Raw genomic sequence first — 22,491 nt, forward strand, 5'->3', positions numbered from 1 at the left:
ATTATTTTTTTTCTCCACCGAACTTTTACTCTTTTATTTTGCTGCCAGGAATCTCACAGATGAGCCTGTCAGCACTAGAAAGAAGATGTTTAGGGAGGTAAAGAAAAAAAAAAAAAAAGACTTACCGGTAATTACTTTTTCCAATGACTTCAGAGGAGTAAAGCAGCTTGAATCACACAGTTCGCTAAAAACCGTCCAGTTTCCATTTTATCCTTTTGGATTATTGACATTTAGTTTAACCTTTTAGAAGGATTTGTTGTTAATGTTCGATTATCCTCCTCCAACTGTCCTGAAGAAGAGCAGGAAAACACCGTGGCCAGCGACCAAGTGTAGGTCAGAGGTCAGAGTTAATCTGTGCGCGCGCATACGCACACACACACACACACACACACACACACACACACACACACACACACACACACACACAGTAATGAGGTTAAAATATAGAAGTGAGGATGAGAGTGATAAGTTTAGTTGTTGAAGCCAAAGAAGCTAATGTGTTGTTTCCATGTAATTTAGAGCTGAGGTCAACTGAATATCTCTGATTTGTTTTCCGTTGGTTTAACCTATAGCTTTATTTTGACTTTGTGGCTTTGTTTGTTTTGTTTTTAGCAATGGCACAGCTAAGTAGCCTAGAACACTTAACCTAATCAGCTCCTATGTTTACTTTTAAAGAGCTACATTTTAGCAGCTAAATAGGAGAGATGGGGTTTGAATGGTGCAAATTGAGGCTAACAGCCACTGCATAAAATAGCATTCATTCACCAGGGCTCTAAATTGACACCCGCCAACCCGGGTTAAATTTCACAATCAATATACAGTAAACTGAAAAGCTGAATGAGGTAACTGTATAGCCTAAAGTTGAGAGCCATTCTCCCAGTAGCTCTGTTCCTGGTCAGTCTCCGTGTCTACACTACATTTCCCATGAACACCGCGCTATGACGTTACGTATCATACGCTCATTGGCTACGGACTTACTTCACGATGTGCCACAGCCCGTGGCACATGGCGTTTGCCTGGGTAGACGAGGAGGAGTACTGTGATGAAGAGACGAGCCAAGTGGAACAAATTTAAAAGAAAAGAAAGAAGAGAAGAATTTGAAACGTGGCGATGGATGGGACACTTATGATTTCTCTTATTTCCAATGAAAAAAATGGCTAGTGGACATTAATGGTTGGTAACTTAAGAAATCTACCGGCCACATTGGCTGGTGATCAAAATCCTGTAAATGCAGGCTTAGTGTAGCTAGATTGTAATCTATTGTAATAGATTATTAGCTTGGTTGTTAGCTAGCTAAATACTATGTCAAATGCACCATCAAAATAAAATCCAATATTGACACTTGTACTCTCAGCTCATGTTGAGTTTAAAATTGATATTCTGCTGCACAGGAAATGAACTGTGACGGGCTACAATGAGCAAATAATTCAACAATAACCGCGTGATAATGACGGCAGAGAATTCACAACCCAACGTGACCGTAAAGAGTGAGCTCAAATCGAGAAGGAAATACTCAATTTGTCTACAGCAAAAATTGTGGAAATCAAGATAAAGTTGTATGTAAGCTAGGCAGGCCTATGAAGAGTTGTGTTTCTGTTGTATTGGAGGTTTTGTTACCTTTATGGACATAATGCACAAAAATAGACACTTCAATAGTTTGTATTGTAGCCTATACAAACTCATTAAATGTCATTTTAGTCCTATTTCAACAGCACTGCTAAGGTTAGCATCAGGGCTAACCACCGCCCCATATACTCTATAATATTTATATAATCACCATATTGACTGTTTATGGCGAGGCTCAGGGTCACAGAGTCATTTCCACTGTCTGAGTGAGCACATCTAACTCCATAAAAACTGTATATAGCTCATGTAGCACTTGGTGGTTTTAACAGGGACATGAGTGACAGACGAGGACATGGTCACTGACCTTGGAAGGTCACAGCAGATCAGGATCAACATCATTGAGACCTCGTGTAAATGCTCTGATCCAGGATCCAGGATTATTTTGTACACTATGCCAAGCTAATATGAATCTCTATGGCCTAAATTTATGTGCGCAAGATGAAACTGAACAATTAGTGTGCAAGTTATTTAAATGACAGTCGTTAGAAATAGATAGGTGGAGGTTTCTTCAGTCCGTCCTGCACCACTGTAGCTGCTTATATCAGAAAACTATGTCAGTCATTATTGGGTTTGTCCCAGTTTGTTATGAAAGAAGCTTTATAAATCTGATCTGACATGTAAGACACGGCTATTTGAACAGAACTAAAACTCATGTTTGTCCCTTTCCCTGATGATGTTATTCTCTGTAAAAACAGTAGAACATTATGTTTGCTGTTGTTTCTCATCAAGACTTGGAGTGTATTCAGACCTGGCTCATTTGGAGCAGTTGTTCCGAAACAGGGAGCGTTTTACCCCAAAGATCGGTTTGTTTGTTCATATGTGAGCACTCGGATGCGGAGTAAACCAAGTGGGCTGAGATCGCTTAGATGGGGCTCGTTTCCATTTCCATTTTTTTTGACCGAGTTCCAGTCGACCACATATACAGTAGACTTGGACCAGGACAGGTCCGGGCTTCAACCGCTGTTCGGGCCAAGCCGGGTTTTAATTGTCAGGCACATTCATACCTCTATTATTCCATGGTTTTTGGTTTTCCCGGGTAACCTCCCTCTCCTCCTTCCGGTTAAGATTTCTGACCAATGAGAGAACAATTGGTTCGCGCATTGTGACCGTTACCGTGTGAACACAAACAACCCAAAAGAAAAATGAATCAGAACAAAGCAAACAAGCCACAGGTCTAAATACACGCTTAAAGTCCTTCTGTGGAGGAATTGCTTTTCTTTTTGCTCTCTGGCTCCCTCTACAGTCCTGGAGTGTAATACCCTCTTACAGTAATGTCATAAATACAAGGGTTTGTTCTCTGAGCTCTCACCATCCAGTCCAGGATTTCCTTTGGTCCTTTGGCTTCTTCTCTTTCTCCATCAGCGTCTTCTTTGGTCACTTTCTTCCTCTTTTCCTTCCTCTGACCAACACACTGAGAACAGGCAGCTAGTTGTAGCATTTTATAGCGAGTTGAAAGAAAAAGTGAGCTCATTCCGAAAAGTCTCAAGTTCATGGTATAGGTGCACGGCAACAAAACTAAAGAAAAGAACACAGATAGCCAGCACTCATATAACTTCTTATTAGTTTCTCCTTTTAATCTGGAATCTGGAATCTCGTACCTGAATCCTCCATCTTGAATCAGTTTGTGGTCTGATCTGAGACCAGCCACCGCTCAGTGCCAATAAACCAAATCCAGGACTGCGGCAGCGTTACGTCTGTGGTGTCTGTTCATTATGTGGATCATCGTGTCGTCGGTGATAATGTTGTGACAAACGCTGCGGTTTAGTCTCATAACCACATAATAACAGAGACGCTTTAACTCCGACAATATCAGAGGAGTCGGAGCCATCGTCTCCACGACAGCAACGTTTACACGAACAAAATAAAATCTGCAGATCCGCTCTTTATGTCGCTCTCATATTAAAAGTCGACGTCATGTAGAAATGCTGAGGAATCACATTTGGTCTGGATGCACTCAGTCCTGTGGCTCACGCTGACTTCATGAGCTGTCACGCACTATATTTACCATGAAATATTGTAGTGCAGTGCGGTGCTGAAACGTCCCGAGTGTCAGTGAATGTGACAGTTTGAGGCTTCCTGTTAAAACCGATAAATGTCGTCTGCACGGAGAATTGATGAAGTGTGATTGAGCAGCGTTGATGATGAAGTGTGTTCGGTCTGGTCCAACACCACCAGCAGCAGCAGCAGCAGCAGCAACTTCACACTGAAGAGTTTGGAAAATGTTTGTTGCCGTTCAGAAAAATCTGCTCCGTTTTATTTCTACATCTTGATCTGAGTCGCGGACGTGAAACATTTTCAACGTCCACGTCAAGTTTTTTCCTCTGAACGTCAAACACAGAGGAAACTACTGAGTTCACTCTGAGGGAAAAGTCAAATCAGCAGAGCTACAGTTACTGGGCTGTAATGGAAATGGAAAGCTATTGATCAGTGAATGACTGTGGTCTGTTAGCTGGTATAGACTGAGGCTGGGCCAGTCAGTGTGTGTGTGTGTGTGTGTGTGTGTGTGTGTGTGAGACAGAGAGCGAGCTTCACCCATGCATGAGGACACACCCCTCACTGCAGTGTTATAAATCAGATAGAAACTCTCTCCTGGTCTGTTCTGCTGAGTTCTGATCCATTATCACTGTAAAAGGCTGCGACTGGTTTCATCACCTGTTTGTATTTATCAATAATTCAGTGACTTAAATCTATAAAATCTCCCTTCTTCAGCCATTTTTCTTTCCTCTAAGTAAAAACAATGAACGTCCTCTTGTTTCTGCTTCGTCATGCTCACTGGTTAATTCATTATATTCAGGTTCGGGGGTGTTGTTCAGAGACAAAACAGCGGTGGCAGCTGAACGACTGAACGATTAATTTATCATTTGATCAAGTCCTTGGCAGAGACATTGATAAGAAAGAGAGAATATTAGAAAGATGACAACAACTGATGGTGACACATTTTTTCGTGATAAATGACTGAAAATTATTTTTATTAATTAATCATCTAATTGTTTTATCCCAATGTTTGCCATTGCCATATGGATTTTAATATGTGAACTGCGATTATTCACTTTATGTGGCTTCGCCTATTCAACCCATTGTTTTATAATGTCTGCTGCTAAAGGCTCGTTAACTGGTCCGACTGTGGATCCACTGTCCTACGACGACCAGGGAGTCAAACAGAAACGTAAAGACAATCAGAAGTGACATCATGGACTTTAATGATGTTGTAGGTTAAGTTTATGTGTTCACATCCTGGTGAAGTTACAGGTCGTGGAGGAGACCTTTTCCTGCAGCGGACAATCCTGTAAAAACACCATCCAATCATTTTGAATGCAATTAATGAATGAATTGGATCATGATGCGTCTGTCAAACTGCCATCTGTCCCTGCCCCACTTTGCACGTACCCCTCTTCGTGCACTAATCACGCACATGCTCAGGGTCTCCAACGATTTACGATACAGAAAAGAACCAGAACTTGTGCTAGCTTTGCTAAATTCAGTGAGACGGCTGCAGTAATGTTACGGCAGAAAAGAACAAGCATTGCACGTCGCTGTGCTCTAGAGGCGTGGCTTCGGAGAAAAGTCTGAAGAAAAGGGGGCTCAGACTTTTGAATTGTGTATTTTCAAAATGTAGCCCGCCCCAACCGGTTTTTCCAGGATCTTTAATTTCTGCTGTTGGAGCTGAAGAGCGACAGTTTTGGGGCCGTGTGCTCCACGTTGTGATGACCGTGACTGTCACGTCGTGTTGTTCAGGGTGTGGTTCCTGGGATGGACCCCTCCATCAGCATCACATACACACAAAGATACACACTGTGTGTGTGTGTGTGTGTGTGTGTGTGTGTGTGTGTGTGTGTGTGTGTGTCATTTCTGCAGCAGACAGAAGTTTATTGTGTTTTTTTTGGATGAGTGAGGGAGGGGCTGCAGCTCATTACTCTGATGAAACACTGGGTCTGAAGCCAAGAGTGTAAATGACTCCACATATGAGCTGATGGGAAACAGTGAAGCTGAATCCTGAGGGAGATTAAATATTATTATTGTTTCTAACACTAACCAATTAAGGCTAAAATCTGAAAAAGACATTTCATGGTTTATTTTGTCTTTAAGGAAACATCTGTCTTTTCCCACCCCCGGAATATATATGAGGGCTGTTTCACAATGGATTATTTTTTCTTTTCTTTTTTGTGGATCAATTGATTGGATTGGATTGGTCAATTGACACAAAAACTGATTAGTAACTGTTTTGTTAATCAAATAATTTTCTAAACTAGGTCTCCAACCTCTCAGACATGCTTGAGATCAATCATTTCTGACCGTTAGTGTTATTGATTGATTGATCAACTGACTTTCATCATCTTCCCACCAACAACATCCACATCAGCCTCCACCCCTGTCCACCAGCCCAGTCTCTCTCTCCTCCTCCTCCTCTTGTCTCTCTCCCTGCAGTCGACCCGTCGCCATGACAACAGCCTGCTGCTAGAGTCCGTCCGCGGTGCAGCAGCAGCAGCAGCAGATTTGATATCTGACTGTGTGGCGTCATGGCAACGCCCTGATCAGACCACATGACGAGATGTGCGGGGTGAAGGGGTTCCTGTGTGTGTGTGTGTGTGTGGGATGTTCAGGATTATTTCATATTTTACTTTTTTTCTTGAGGATTTAAAAATATCACCGCCTGCATGAAACACGATCAATAATCAATATTAGACCACAAGTGCATGTGTGGTCTGTGTTTCAATGGATCAATGGATTACACAGAGGGGAAAATAACATCCACCAGACAGCGGAGGGTTGTTGCGTAACAAAATCTGGATGATGTGGTTGAGATGTTAATCCACGATCAGTCGGTTGAAGCAGCTTCAGCAGCTTCAGCAGTAAAATGTCACCACGAAGGTCCAGGTCGGGTTAAAGCTGCACAATCGATCAATAATCAATAACAACATGAATGCCTGAGAGCCACGGGTGCACTGTTGATGTCATGTTCGCTGCACTGTTTCTCACATGTTACTGCACTGGGTCGGTTTTTTTGTATCATGTGTTAATGACTGTGTATTTTATTTATTAATGTAATTATTTATTTAAAAGGGACATTGCAACGTCAACGTTAAAAAAAAAAGAGAAATGCATCGGAGTTAAGCAAGAATCCGGTGACACCATAAACATCCTGAAGGAAGATGATGACATGATGTGATAATATGATGATGATGATATATTGGAAAACTATAAGAAAAAAACAAAAAACGATATCTTGCTAATTCCAAAGAGTTATTTTTACACTTTGTTATATGCACAAACAGATACACATAGTTTTATACATTCAGACTCAAAACACTTGGACACAGCTCTTATAACACACTGTTTCTGCCTCGATACAGATATGTCGGGTAAAAGTGTATGTAATTAAGGTTAAAAGGTTGAAAGTGCATGTCCATGAGGATCAGGTAAACGAAAACATCCTCCATAAAGTTGTTTTTCATGCGATTCCACTTGTGGGAAATTCACTGTAACAGTAGCATGGAGAAGTACAGGACAAGTAAAAAAAGTGAAGAATAAAAATATAAAGACATTCAAAAGTATATTTAAAACAAAAATATGTACAAAAATTATTAAAATAGAGAAAAGAAACTATATATAAGTTGGTTAATCAGAAAAATTGCACAGTGTGGGCACGACCGGTAAGAATCACCGTCAGTCAGAGGTTCAAATGATCAACAAAACCAACGCCATAATTGATACAGAGCTTTAAAGAATGAATACAGGATCATCATGAAATAATCAATCATGATATCTTAGTTTACACTTTTTAACTCACACTCTGCCACACCAGGTCCAAGTGTTTCTAAACATGCTCATCAGAAGGAGATGGAACTTCTCTGTGCTCCTGTAGGTTAAGAAATAAATGAAGTCAAACAAACAAAAAAACTCATTACTGCACATTTCCTTTGTGGAACAGGCTCTTTATTATTCCACAGGCTCATTTAACAGGAATATCAAGATATACGTCTGTGCTGCTGCTGAACTGGACCACAGGGATAGCTGAGCTGAGCTGACTGAGGGAGGGAGGGAGTGTGGTCCGGATCTAAACTGTGTGTTTACATGGTTTTTACAAAAGTGACAAACATACAGCACATACCCCGTCTCCTCTGGTGCGCGAACGATCGAATGAATGAAATATTGTTTGTCTCCTCTGAGTGGAAAGTGAAGGATATTGTGTCTCTGGTGCAACGTTGTGCAACAAAACACAGAGCACAAATAATCTGGCCGCAGATCTTCCTCCTCCTCCCGTGAGACGTCGAAAGGTCCAAAAACTGTTGGAAGGAAATTTTGCACTGAATTCCAACATTTCTCTTCTCCTCCCTCCCTCCCTCTCTCCTCCCTCCCCCTCCTCCTCTTCCCATAATCCCTCTCTCACACAGAGCGACAGGCTTCTGATCAAAGGCGGGAGGATCGTGAACGATGACCAGTCCTTCCACGCCGACATCTACATGGAAGATGGCGTCATTAAGTAAGTCCTCCTTTTCCTCCTCCTCCTCCTCCTCCTCCGTCTCCGTCCACTGCCCTCGTTTCTGCTCTCGTTCCTCGGTTCTGGCTCCTCATCCATTGTTTTTAGTCCAGTGAATCTGTGTCTCATATGTCCAATCTGCTTTATATTAAAACATGGGAGAGATACAACATGTTCACAGAACGTTAAGTAGTTTTGATGATTTCATTAAAAAATTTGTTGGAAAAGGTCAGACTGTGGAAATGACTTGACTCCATCTGCACAGTTAAAGAGGAGAATAAAACCCGGGTCGAGGGAATCATAAAGGTGATGGATTATTGATTTATCATGATGAGAATTTAACTAAACATCACAACAGATAAGGAAACTGCACGCTGACTTTAAAGGGATAGTTCAACATTTTGGCAAATTGGCCCATTGCCATAATCGCTATAGTCATAACAGTAGGTTCGTTACCTTTAATTGTCGGCGCAAGCTATTTTAGAACGGTGGAGCAGAGCCGCGAGCTGCTCAGAGCTACACTACGGAGGCTCATGGGATTTCTTGGTTTCCCTCATAAAACTCATCAAATACACAATCCAACAACTCCAAAACGCTCTGGTGGACAAGTTGTGACCTGCACATTCACCACGCTATGAGATAATAACAGAACGATACGAGACAGAGTTGTTTTAGAGGGAAATTCATGCAAAACCGCTGATGTGCATTCCTGTCAGCGGCAGTTTTTCAGCAAGCAGTCTCTGCATTTACCTCTAAAACAACTCTGTCTGGTAACGTTCTGTTATTATCTCATAGCGTGGTGAATGTCCAGGTCACAACTTGTCCACCAGAGCGTTTTGGAGTTGTTGGATTGTGTATTTGATGAGTTTGATGAGGGAAACCAAGAAATCCCATCCCATCCCTCCGTAGTGTAGCTCTGAGCAGCTCACGGCTCTGCTCCGCCGCTCTAAAAATAGTTTGCACCGATAATTAAAGGTAACGAACCTACTGCAAAAACTATAGGGATTATGGCAATGGACCAATTTGCCAAAATGTTGAACTATCTCTTTAACACACAAGAGTCCTCTTTGTTGACTCAACAAACAAAAACTGGGTCTTGTTTTCTCTGTGGAGGTCACGTCCACCTCTAAGTGATAGTTTTATCCCCCCCCCCTCTACATGTCTCTCCTTGAATTAGTCTGTCCTGTCCTTCACTCTCTGTGTCCTCACCCCTCCCTCCTCTGTCCTCTGTTACTCCAGTTTTAGGCCTTTTGTCCCCTCAGTCAGTCAGGAACCCACAGAAAGTCTGGTGTTGCATAACAAACACCCGAACGCCTCAGGACCAGTCGGCTGCTGGCAAACTCACAGAGACTCTACTCTGTCTGTCTGTCTGTCTGTCTGTCTGTCGATGTGTTGACATGGCGACAGTTTGCTGCTTCAGGCTTATCTGACTTAGGGTTAGGTAAAGTCAGGAACTGTTTATGTTTCCATCATCGTGAAACAAATCAGACAAACTCCTCCTTCTGTTCTTCTATTTTCTTCATCTTCATCTTCATCTGATGACATTGTCTTCGCCCCCCCCCCCCCCCCCCTCCCCATACAGGCAGATCGGCGACAACCTGATCGTACCTGGGGGTGTGAAGACCATCGAGGCCCAGGGGAAGATGGTGATCCCCGGCGGCATCGACATCCACACCCACTTCCAGATGCCGTACCGCGGCACCACGACCGTGGACGACTTCGCTCAGGGATCGAAGGCCGCCCTCGCCGGGGGCACGACCATGATCGGTACGAGAGCTGTGAGAGCTGCGTGTGTGTGTGTGTGTGTGTTGGTTAGGGGAGAAGGGGAGAAGGGGGTCGAGGACGGGTGTGTGAAAGGAGAGGGTAAAGGAGGGAGGGGAGAGACTGTAACAGAGGGAAAAAGAGAGAGAGAGGGACGGGACCGGGTCTGTTTTTGGGCAGCTCTCCAACAGGGACCATACAAAAGATTGGGTGTGAGGAGGGGTAGGACCGGGGGGGAGAATGAAACACTACTCCCATAGAAACGGAGCCAGTGCGTGTGTGTGTGTGTGTGTGTGTGTGTGTTTGGGCCCTGCATGTATTTTAAAGACGAGATGCCACCAACAGCTGGTCGATACCACAGTGTCTTTAATACCATTAACTTCTTTTGGGGCTGCGACCCTGCTGCTCGTTTGCCAGTGTGTGTGTGTGTGTGTGTGTGTGTGTGTGTGTGTGTGTGTGTGTGTGTGTGTGTGTGTGTGTGTGTGTGTGTCTGTGTTCAATCACACACACACACACACACACAGACACGCACAGGCCTGTTACTGTATAAGCTCCATTCATGAGCTCCATTCATTCAGGGATTATTCTCCAGTTGAGTTGTGAAAGTAAAAAAAAACCTGCTCTGTGCTTGCGGCTCCGTGCATCTGCCGCTGTGTCTTTACAGTAAAACGTCTGTGATAAACAACAACACGCGATGTCGTTGTCGCATATGAACTGAAATCAACGGTTCAGATGATACAACAGTGTTTTGTTTATCCCGTTGACTCGCAGAGAGCAGATAAGCAGATTGAGTCGTCTTTAATGAGCTAAAGCCGACGGTCAGGTGGCGAGTTTTAATACAGCTGAGTAAGACGGAGTGGGATATTTGTTGTTGTTGTTGTGTATGAATGAACGAGGGGGGGTTTAGTCAAACTTAATCCTTCATCCGGCTGCAGACCTGCATGCTTTTATTTATTTGTGTTTGCTGCTGCTTTGATGTTAAAGGTGCATTGTGTAGGAATTACTCCCGTCTAGCGTTGCGGTTGTATATCGTAAGCAACTCAATCGTATTTTTCATGCTGCATTCACGTGAAATTGGGCAGACGGCAGACGGACGACAGCCGCTGCATGTAACACGTAACAAGTGGTCCGTCAGCACGAGGCAAAACAATACACGTGACAATATGTTGTCATGGCGATGTCGTATTGTTGACCTGACCCACGTTTTACCGGCTTTCTCTCGACTTCTGTGACTAAAATGACATCTGGTTTCTTACCGACGGCCATCTGCCCGACTGCACGTGAATGCAGCATCAGTGTAACACTCCATAGAGTGCCGAAGCGGAAGCAGGAAGTGACGGCGCCATGGGTCCTCAACTCGGAAAAAGGCTCTGTGTAAGTGAACGGGAGTCAAAGTTTTATTTCGTGATCCGATTGAATTGTGTCATAAGAAAAAAATATGACCTCTACCTGTTTAAAACATCACGTTTCATGCAGAGAAATCAGCAGTTTATCATAAAACGGCAACGGAAGAATGTATTTTGTGTGACGACCGCTCTAGGACTACAAATCTGGTGTCCCACAAAAAATACGTCACCAACTGACACGGGAAAGGGCGGCATTTTGTGTTATGTCACCTACGCGACCTGTAGTCTTTCTGGTTACGGATTCTTCAGAATTTTATTCTACAATAGTTTTACAACGAACTGCTGATTTCTCTGCATGAAACGTGATGTTTTAAACAGGTAGAGGACATATTTTTTTCTCATGGCACAATTCAATCGGATCACGAAATAAAACTTTGACTCCCGTTGATTTACATGGAGCCTTTTTCCGAGTTGAGGACCCATGGGGGCGTTACTTCCTGCTTCCGCTTCGGCACTCCATTCCTCCTCACTGCGTTACCACGGTGACTTTTCACAGACGCCACCTCGACCTGAGCCGACAGCTCCGGTGTCTCCGCTGAGTTTCCGTGGTTTCCTACCGTCGTCACGCTGCCACTGAACGTTAAAAACATGGCGACACCACACGGCAGCCAGCACCGAGCTTACCCGCTCCATGTAGATATGAATGATATGAACGGCAAATTCAGAGCTGAAAGGAACACTTCAGTTTGTTGATGGGGGGGGGGGTTACTGAATAATGAAAAACATACTTTTGAACGAAATAATCGATTTTCATGAATAGATAACAGGAGAAGTTACACAATGTCCCTTTAAAATCTGTGTTTCAGCAGAAAGGTTTGTTATCGTGACACCATCCCATGAAACTTCAGCTAAATACCGTCGGAAGCATTTTGTTTATCGTGTTCCTGCGTGGTTAGACTGGACAGCCTCCTCTTCTTCCCTTTGGTGCGACCACATAAACCTTTTTTTGTTGTTGTTGTCCAGGAGAGCTGCAGCCAGACAAAAAGTTGTTGTAAATGCAGTGTGACATCTGACAGGGCCGGTCCCTCAGAAGAGTGTGAGCGCAGCAGGAGCTCCCTCAGACAGACCATTATATAACATAAACAGTAGAAACACCGGCAGACAGATCCTGACATCACCTCGTCTCCAGCTTCTTCTCACCTCCTCTCTGTTTGTTTCATCCCACCTGTCTATCTATCTATCTATCTATCCTCCTCTCCTTTCCTCTCTCTGCCTCCTTCCTCCTTCCTCCTTCCACCTCCTCCAGTCGACCACGTGATCCCAGACCCCGGCAACAGCCTGATCGAGGCCTTCGACCAGTGGAGGCAGTGGGCGGACGAGAAGACCTGCTGCGACTACTCGCTCCACATGGACGTCACCCACTGGAACGACAGCGTCAAGCAGGAGCTGGACACCCTCATCAAGGACAAAGGTCCACAATCTAGTTCATTTTACTCAAGTTAAATGTGTTTTTTTTTTAACAGACAGAGAGAGTTCCAACTATAAATATTTGCACAAGTTGCACAAGTTGCACAAGCGATTATTAATAAAAGTCAAAATAAAGTTTAATATTGTTCAGCTGTGATAAGACGAGGCTCTCGTGTCTCACATTATGAACCTGTTTGGTCTTTTCAGTGTTTTTCTCATCGTCTCTCTTCTCTCGTGTTGTTTTGTCTGTACAGGCGTGAACTCCTTCCAGGTTTACATGGCGTACAAGGACTACTACCAGATGAGCAACAGTGAGGTAACGAAACAAAACCAAAACTTCACTCTAGGGGGAAACAGATTGAGTATTGTATTTTTATTGAACTAATCGATTGAGAGCTGCACATGAGCTCATAAACTTCTGAGCTGCAAGAGCAATACAGTATATAAAAATGTCAGTGGTTTTTGCTCTGAGTCCCAAAAAACACCCAAACACAGTAAATTATAATCTGTTGTTTGAAGTCACCATAACTCACAGTTCTGACTTAAAATATCAACTCAACTGAGCATTTGTCTCTTTTTCTGTCTGGACTGTCCTCATGTAACTCGTGTCCTGTGACGTTCAGGTTGTAACAGAGTCTGAGGCCTCTGTCTCTCTCTTTCTCTCTTTCTCTCTCCCTCTCTCTCTCTGAGTTTCTCATGCAGCTGTGGATAATTCAGTTGGTCAGAGCAGCACATGAGGAAACTGAAATAGTCCAGCTTGAAGAACTGATGTCATGCAGTTTGTGGCGCAGCAACATAAAACATAACAACAACTGCAGCAGCAGCGGCAGCTCCGCCCCCTCTGCCCCCCCCCCCCCCCCATACCCCCACCCCCCCCTCCACCCTCCACCCTCGTTCCACTTTGGCCCACACGCAGTAATTGCAGCGTGTCGTGGTCGACTTCATGTAAATTGTGGGGCTTCTTTTTAAAATCGTGTCTTTAAAGTTTTAACCCCGGGGTTAAAGAGCAGCGTCTGATTCTTGTGTAAACACTCTTTAAATATATAACCCCTCTTCCTCTCTCTCTCTTTCTCTTTCTCTCTCTCTCTCTCTCTGTGTTTCCTCTGCAGCTCTACGAGATCTTCACCTTCTTGGCCGAGAGAGGAGGCATCGCTCAGGTCCACGCTGAGAACGGAGAGATCATCGCTGAGGTAACAATAAAAACCTACAGACGTAAACATCCATCCCTCCCTCTCTCCCTCTCTCCCTCTCTCTCTCTCTCTCTCTCTCTCTCTGTGTAATGACTTGACCCGGGTCCAGATCTGTCATCTGTTTCAGTTTAGTGTGATTTATTTATTTCTGCTAAGTTCACTTCAGTTCACCTGCCTGTTGGAAGTCTTATCACAGCTCATCTCAGCACCGACAGACTAAACACACACAGTCGGTGATGAGGGAGCGGAGTGTGTGTGTGTGTGTGTGTGTGTGTGTGTGTGTGTGTGTGTGTGTGTGTGTGTGTGTGTGTGTGTGTGTGTGTGTGTGTGTGTGTGTGTGTTTGGTGCAGGACGTTTGTGTATGTGTGTAATTTACACTGTGGACAAATGAGAGTGAATGAAGCGTACATGTAATAGTCGGTGGATTGAGTGGGTTGGTGTTAGTCAGAGCTCCAGACCAGGCCTGGACTCTGTCACTGTGTGTGTATGTGTGTGTGTGTGTGTGTGTGTGTGTGTGTTTTGGATCTGAGTCACCACACAAACCTCAGCTCCGGTCTTATAAACTACAACTTCGAGGGCGTCTGATTTCCATCAGCATCCAGATCAAAAATGTCCCAAACCCCCACGATACGATATGTGACGACCAGAGACAGAGACAGAGACTCGTTGTTTTAAAACCTGAGTGTGTGATGAATGTTGTCAGCGTCGGTGCAGAAGAGACGTTGTGTTGATGTGTGAAGTGATAGCACAACACAAAAAAGGACACGCACTTTAGTTTAAAGGAGCTGTGGGGGTAGTTTGTAGGTTTACAGACATGACAACACATGAAGCTGAGATTCCTTTTATGGCCACTAAGAAGCTGAAATCTGCACAAATCGAAATCCATGTAAAATTTCTTGATAGTTACAAACCATCAATACATTTCTGGATCTTTTTTCCACCTAGGTCAATATTTTCTGACTTGAAGCCCTGAAAGACAAGCTCATTTTCCTAAAATATTTTTTCACCTCACCCTCTCAGGGGTTTTATTCATTCAGAAAACACTTAGAAAGATACTGACAGTTTTTATTTTTTTCCTTTGCAGAAAAAGAAAAACCCCTCACTGACAGTAGAGGGAGAAATAACAGAGAAATTATGATCCTAAAAAAATATTTCACTTGTCTTTCAGGAGCCTGTTTTCTTTTTTTTTAAGGTCATGGTCATGCAAACAGTTTTCTGTGCAGCTTTCTGAGGAGATTTAGGAAACGTGAAGCAGCCGGAGCCTCGTTAGGTTTTACAGATGAACAGTTAGTTTTAGTTTAAGTGACACCATCTCACCTGGTAGCCGAACAAACCAGCTGCTCGTTGATAGTTTTGTGTATTAAAGGTTTTATAGGTCGTACAGTAGTTAAGAACTGTTTTGTCAAGTTGATTTTCTGGACTTGGAGCAAACTCAGTGATGTCGATCTGACCCTGAAACTGCTGCTGCTGCTTTCTTCATTTTTCATCATCTGTTTGTTTCTCCTTCTTCTTCTTCATCTGCATGTCCTCTGATTGGAATAAACATGGTCGGCCAGTGGAGAACCAGCGGTGGCTCTTGGTTTTCTTACATTTCCTTAAAAAAAAGAAGCACAAATAAACAAAGCAGCAGATGAGTTGGTCAGAAGAGCTCAGCTACAGTTACTAATCCAAGCAGCTCATTCATGTGCCATTTCAGACTCAGAGAGAGGAGCTCATTATGTGATTTATTAAAGCTGAAGTTCATTTTGGAAAGTTTGGAAAGAGTCTTTTCCTGCTTATCCACAGTGAAGGCAGCGACTGTAAAAGACAAAAAATGTCCTTAAACCGTAAAAACAAAGATCTTTTCAGAAGAAAAATGACCTCATGGATTCCCATGATCCTTGTATATACGTGTGTGTGGTCTGATTAATAAAACCTGCTGGTTGCACAATCACAAAGAAGCAGGAACCTGAATATTGTTGTGAAGAGTTGCTAAACAACTGAGCAATCACACCTCTGACTGTCCTTTATGTGTGTGTGTGTGTGTGTGTAACAGGAGCAGGCCCGCATGCTGCAGATGGGCATCACTGGACCAGAGGGACACGTGCTGAGCCGACCAGAGGAGGTACAACACACACACACACACACACACCTGCACGCATCAGCATCAAGACCATTAGAGACGTTTGAAGACTTGCTACTAGTAAATAGAATATTTGTTTTAACACAGCAGCCTCAGTTTAAAGGTCCAGTATGTAAAATGAGGGGAAAACAGTGACTTCTAGCAATCTGATTATATTATTTATCTATTAAATAATTCTATTGTTTATTTATGAACGTGAATCTCTTGAAACGTGCTCTCTGATTGGCTGGATTGTCCGTTCCGTACAAACATGGCGGCGCAAGATGGCGACACTCTCTAAGCAAGACCCTTGCTATCCACCTTTTTCCGAACGTCAAAAACGTAGCCTGTTTTGCCGGTTTTGGAATGTTATGTTTACGTTTCCATGGTTTCAGTAGCCGCGGTAAATGCATGGATTTTTTATTTTTTATTTTTTTGAAAATCTGTAAAACGCATGGATCATCACAGCAGCTTTTAACAGTGGATATCACACAAATTGACATATGTGTTAAAAGCCAGCGTTAATAGATCCATGCGTTTACCGCAACTATGACAACGCCTGAAAACCATGGAAACGTAAAAGTAAAATTCCACCAAACCGGCAAACCGGAAGCCAGTTTTGACCATAGATGACGTTCGGAAACTTGTGGATATGTAGGCTATATGTATATAAAAGAAGAATTATAAGGCTACGAAAACCAAACAGATTTTATTTTATAGCGATTATACACTTATACAAATATATTAATTGGTAGTATATTCAGATTTCGCCAATAAACCTTGACACATATTACACACTGGACCTTAAATGTCTTATGTCTGTGGTTTTCTGATGATGTGACATCAGTTGTTGTAGATGATATAAACATGAATGTGCTCATATTTTAGCTTTGAATCAATACAAATTAGATTTTGATCTCAATCATCCTGCTGAATAACTAAAGAAAATTCAAACAGCCCAGTGGAGAAACATCCACCGTCCTCCATGAGACGTTACTCCACACACACACACACACACACACACACACACACACACACACACACACACACACACACACACACACACACACACACACACACACACATTTCTTATTATTCACATGTGGTTTCAGACACATTAGAGTCGTCGGGTTGTTGTTTCTCCTGCTGATGTTTTTCTGTGACAAACAGCAAAGTGAAGGTTCAGGTCAGCCGCTCTCAGTCTGTAACCGGACCGGGACTTTCCACCCTTCCTCTGTGTGTGTGTGGGTGTGTGTGTGTGTCTCTGTGTGTGTGTGTGTGTGTGTGTGTGTGTGTGTGTCGTCCCACAGTCTCACAACAGTGTCATGATGCAGCAGCGGCTCAAGTTAAAGTGGAGCCTTAGGAATCAAACGCCTGCAAAGCGTAATTCAATTGAGCCGAAGCCAAGTTGAGTCGAGTTGGACGAGAGCTTCATCTGCGTCTGGTGGTGTCCTGTTTGGTTTTAATTTGTCGGTTATTGGACCCAGAGCACGATAATCAACATAGTTTGCGTCACCTTGCGAGTTTGAAAACACATGTGGAGAGAGAGAGAGAGAAAGAGAGGGAGAGAGACGGTCGCCACATCTGGAGACAGAGCTCCACTTTTCTTCTGGCAGCTTTAGGACCGTTGCTTACAAAAAAAAGCAGTTTGTTGTTCTTGCTCACTGACATTTTAATAAAGAGCCTGGTGCTGAGCTCCAGAGGTTTTTAATACACATTATGGACGATGGTGCTTTTGTGTGTTTGACCTGCCTCCAGTTTGTTTCAGCGGGACTCTGTGGAGCTGAATGAATCACTAACCTCACAGTCAATGTTAAAATTATACGCTCCCACTTGTCATGTGGTGAAAAAAATGAATAATTTTCAATATTACGGCTCCAAAAAGACATCAACTGCTGTGGTTGAAGAAGACATTTTAAGTTTTTTTTTTTTTTTTTTTTTTTATTGGAGAAAAAAAAGAAATAAACGTCTTAATGTGAAAAACATTTCCACGTCAACCACAACTTCCTGTCCGTCTGTCCGTCCTGCAGCTGGAGGCCGAGGCCGTGTTTCGCGCCATCACCATCGCCAGCCAGACCAACTGTCCTCTCTACGTGACCCGGGTCATGAGCAAGAGCGCCGCCGACATCATCTCACAGGCCCGGAAAAAAGGTGAGAGAGAGAGAGATATAATATTGTTGTTTTTTTATTTCTTTATTTTATGTATTATTATTATCATCATCATTTAATATGAACTATGTGTATATGTCTATATGTCTATATATATTTCATTATATATAATAACTTGCAACTGCCTAATGACACCCAGTCTGTGTATAAGAGAGAGAGAGAGACAGCACTTCATCAGCACACACACACGCATAGGGTATACAGTATAAATGTATATATACTTTTTTTTTTTTTGTATATATTTGATTCTGTGAGTTGTTTTGTTTTGTTTCATTGATTCTTGATGCTTTGGCAACATAGTTCTCGTAACATTCGTGCCAATAAAGCGAATTTTTTTTTTGAGAGAGAGAGAGAGACATCACCACTGCAACTATGTGACACATTTATACTTTTTGGGAAATTTTTGGGGCTTTTTATTAAACAGGACGGTGAAGACAGAGTCAGGGAACAGACAGACACTCAGTTAATGATGATCCCTGTTGGGAATCGAACTGGTGATCTCTAGTACAAGAGCCTGAGCCCATATGGGACATGAACTCTAAACACTGGCCCACTAGAGCGCCCCAAACATGAAACATCTTTTATATGGAAATAAATTTCTCTCCCAACATCTGACCAATAAACAACAAAATTTATAACAACATGAAAAATAGAAATTAGATTCAAAGACAGATCAGTTTGAGTTTAATCTTTTTTTTCCTCAGCAATATCTTTATTCATCCTTTTTGCACATTTTGTACATACTGTATTTATATTTATGTATAATTCATGCACTTTATATTTATATACTGTCATCTACTGCTCTTGCACCTCTGGTCAGATGCAGTCTGCATTTCGTTGCCTTGTTCTCTTGACATGTGCAATGACAATAATCAATGAATCAATCAGTTTATTTTCAGAACATACCTTGCTGCACCAAACCGTGTAGAACATACCTGTCTCCTCCTGTCATCCATAGTTAAGAGATAAATAAATCCAGATGAATACAGTAAATATCTTTATTTGAGTTCATTTGTTGTAAAGATCTTTGTATCGTCTCCAAAATGTCTTTAATTCACATGTTTCTCATTAAAACAAGACAAACATATGATGTTAATTCAATGTTTTTCCTCGTTTATATTGAAGCAACAAGTAAGCTACATCAGATATGAACTTAAATGTCATCATTACATCACCTCTGTCTGAGTCCTTTAACATTTATGTTGCACACAGTTTTACTGCACACACATACACACAGTCTGAGATGAAGATGATTATTTTACTTCACATCTTCACTTTCAGTCTGTAAAAAGCTGCAGTGGGGGGAGGAGGAGGAGGAGGAGGAGGAGGAATATTCAGCTTTGTCTAAGTTTCTGTGGCTCAGCTGCCACAAGCGGGAGTGAACTTGAAACACCCTCTGGTCGTCATGGATACAGGAAACTGTTTCAGCTCTGACCTCAGACCTGTATTCATCCACAAACCCTCCGAGGCCTTTGAAGGTCCTGACTCCCTCTGTTTGCATCAGTTCATTAGCGACAGGAATCAAAGTGACACAGTCAAAGTGGAGGCTGAGCTCATTGGCATGTTTGTTATTTTCAGAGTGTCGTCCCAGCTACGTCGTCGCCACCTGCAAAACAAACACTGATTATGACCGAAAGCGTTTTTTTTTTTAAACTGAGATTAAACATCTGACGGATTAATCAGTTTTTTTTTTTTTTTTTGGACAAAGCCAAGAATCACGGACATAAATCAAGTTTTATAGACGTTACATTTGATACTTTTAACAGAGTTTTTAACCTCTTTTATTTTTTCATTCTTTCCCAGGAAATGTTGTGTTTGGGGAGCCGCTCACAGCCAGCCTGGGGACCGATGGGACGCATTACTGGAGCAAGAACTGGGCCAAGGCGGCGTCTTTTGTAACATCCCCCCCTCTCAGCCCGGATCCCACCACCCCAGACTATCTGAACACACTGCTGTCAAGGTGCAGACACTTACACTACACTTACACTACAGTCCGTGAATGTGAAACGTTTCCTCAGCTTCTACTGAGACTGAGAGATTAACAAGATTAGCAGTTAGCTCCATGGTTACAATGCAAGCAACAATAAACCATGACTAATTTCATTACAGCGATAATTAGCATTTCTTCATCTCCTTCAGCCAGAAGAAGAAGAAGAAGAGGAGTCAGAGATAAACGTCCAAAAAAACAACAGACTCTTTGTCTAATGAACCACAGAGCTGGAGTCCAACATAAATGAGCTCATGTTTGACTTCAGACATGTGTTGTGTTGAAAAATTAAACCATGCACTGAGCTGTTCAGTTCAGAGAGAGGGAAAAAAAAAAAAACTCTGAAGTTTTGACAAATCAGCAGTTTCTCAGCCGAGCGGTGAGTGAGTTAGAGCGTGATGTGGAAACATTAGTAACGGTTTGTGCTGCAGGAACAAACTCTGGCACCAGACCGACACGCTCGCTCACTTCCATCACTCCCAGGCCGACGTCGCTCGGTGGTGTCGCTCAGCGGAGGGAGATTGAGTTATGATTGTCGTCTGATCTCTGTGTTGTGTTGTGTTGTGTTCTGTTGTGTTGTTGTGTTGTTGCAGTGGAGACCTGAGTGTGACCGGCAGCGCTCACTGCACCTTCAGCGTGGCCCAGAAGGCGATCGGCAAAGACGACTTCACTCAGATCCCAGAGGGTGTGAACGGAGTGGAGGAGCGGATGACTCTGATCTGGGACAAAGCTGTGGTGAGTTTGAGTTCAGCTTCTTCGCTCTCTAAGTTTAAATTTTTTTTTTTTTTTATTAAACTTTGGAAGAAAAACGGAGCAAATAAACAACATGAAGTCTTATTCTAGACTTTTTTATTTTCATCTTCAACCACTTTCTCCACTTTTCCCAGAGGAAAATCATAATTTTTTTTTTTTTTTTTGCTTTAAACTGTCAGATGCAGCCTCGACTCTTTGATGCTCAGTCTGAGCTGCTGCAGTAAAATCCACATCTCTCTCATCTCTGTGGTTTTTATTTTAAGGATGTTCTTGTCTGTCTTCCTGCTTTTATCAGACTCTTGTCAGCCATTACTTTCCCTCCCTCCTTCCCTCTCTCCTTCCCTCCCTCCTCTGTCTGGCTTTATTTCACTGTCTCGTTGTCACCGTCTCTCTTTGCTTTATCTTTTACTTCTCCCTCTCCTTCCCCACAGTCGTTCTCTCCTTCATCCCCTGACACTGCACAGTGCCCCCTTTCTTTCTTCCTTTCTTTCTTTCTCTCACTTGTCTCTTGTTATCACTCCATCAGTGCAGTGCTGACAGACACAGAGCCTGCAGCTGTGGACAGCTGTGAGTGCTGCGCTCACTGGAAAATATGGATGGTCTTAAATAAAATAAAACTGAATCTGTTTCCTGGTGGCATGAATTTTGAAAATGATCGCACCCAAACCCAGACTGAAAGCAGCCGCTCATAAGCTGCAGGCGCCAAGTCACCAGTATGTGTCTTTTACGTAATGTTGGCATACAATTAATAAAAAAAATGAGGCTACTCCTTTAAAATCATCATATCTGAGTTGAAAATGATGATCCAAGAGCTGCACAATGATCTGCAGAAAACATCATATTACGATTATATGTTCAGATGTGGTGGTTTTATTTACTATTATGTTTTATTTTCACTCATAAAACCGATGATGTGATGATGTTTGTACCAAACAAATATGTTTCTTCTAGTCTTTGTTGTCCAGGGCGTCGCCGTAGCAGCACAACACTACGGCTGTGCTGCTGACAATGCACGACACATATTACCTGCAGCTCCTGTGATTTAGACATTGACCTCGGCCATGATGAACAAATGAAGAACAAAGAAATGACAAATTAACAAAATAAATCACAGAACATGAAGACGGAGAATTTCCTCTTGAACAACAGACTCAGTTTATCTCTTCTCCTCCTCTTTCTCCCTCTTCTTCTTCTTCTTCTTCCTCTCAGACCACGGGGAAGATGGATGAGAACATGTTCGTGGCGGTGACCAGCACCAACGCCGCCAAGATCCTGAACCTGTACCCTCGTAAAGGCCGGATCGCCGTGGGCTCCGACGCCGACCTGGTCATCTGGGACACGGACTCCATCCGCACCATCACCGCCAAGACGCACAACTCGGTACGAACTGTTACATGTCACTTCCTCCTTGAGTTTTTATTGAAGCTTTAACACAACTTCTCTGTCACTCCGATTCAGCATGGATGGATAATAATAATAATACAGTAATAATCCATGTGGTATTGATCAGTGATTCTGATACTGTTATCAGACCGGCGTTTTGTGCAGATAAAAATGTGACTGAATATAAGAGTTGGAGGAGAGAACTTTCTGCATCTGTGCATGAGAGAGAG

At 42.8% G+C, this 22,491-nt stretch overlaps 1 protein-coding gene across 2 annotated transcripts in view; it reads left to right on the plus strand.

Annotated features, from left to right (window-relative positions):
* Positions 1 to 22,491, plus strand: part of dpysl3 (dihydropyrimidinase like 3) — a 37,002-nt gene that overhangs the window by 6,269 nt on the left and 8,242 nt on the right. For both annotated transcript variants that reach the window (XM_083986127.1, XM_083986126.1), the window contains exons 2-11: positions 8,019 to 8,107; positions 9,687 to 9,871; positions 12,518 to 12,682; positions 12,933 to 12,994; positions 13,788 to 13,868; positions 15,904 to 15,972; positions 18,000 to 18,120; positions 19,942 to 20,098; positions 20,719 to 20,860; positions 22,088 to 22,258. In XM_083986127.1, coding sequence (XP_083842253.1) covers positions 8,019 to 8,107; positions 9,687 to 9,871; positions 12,518 to 12,682; positions 12,933 to 12,994; positions 13,788 to 13,868; positions 15,904 to 15,972; positions 18,000 to 18,120; positions 19,942 to 20,098; positions 20,719 to 20,860; positions 22,088 to 22,258 — 1,242 coding nt within the window. The remainder of the gene's footprint in view (positions 1 to 8,018; positions 8,108 to 9,686; positions 9,872 to 12,517; positions 12,683 to 12,932; positions 12,995 to 13,787; positions 13,869 to 15,903; positions 15,973 to 17,999; positions 18,121 to 19,941; positions 20,099 to 20,718; positions 20,861 to 22,087; positions 22,259 to 22,491) is intronic.

The sequence above is a fragment of the Trachurus trachurus genome, assembly GCF_905171665.1.
Source record: "Trachurus trachurus genome assembly, chromosome: 14".
In the NCBI taxonomy this organism is placed as follows: Eukaryota; Metazoa; Chordata; class Actinopteri; order Carangiformes; family Carangidae; genus Trachurus; species Trachurus trachurus.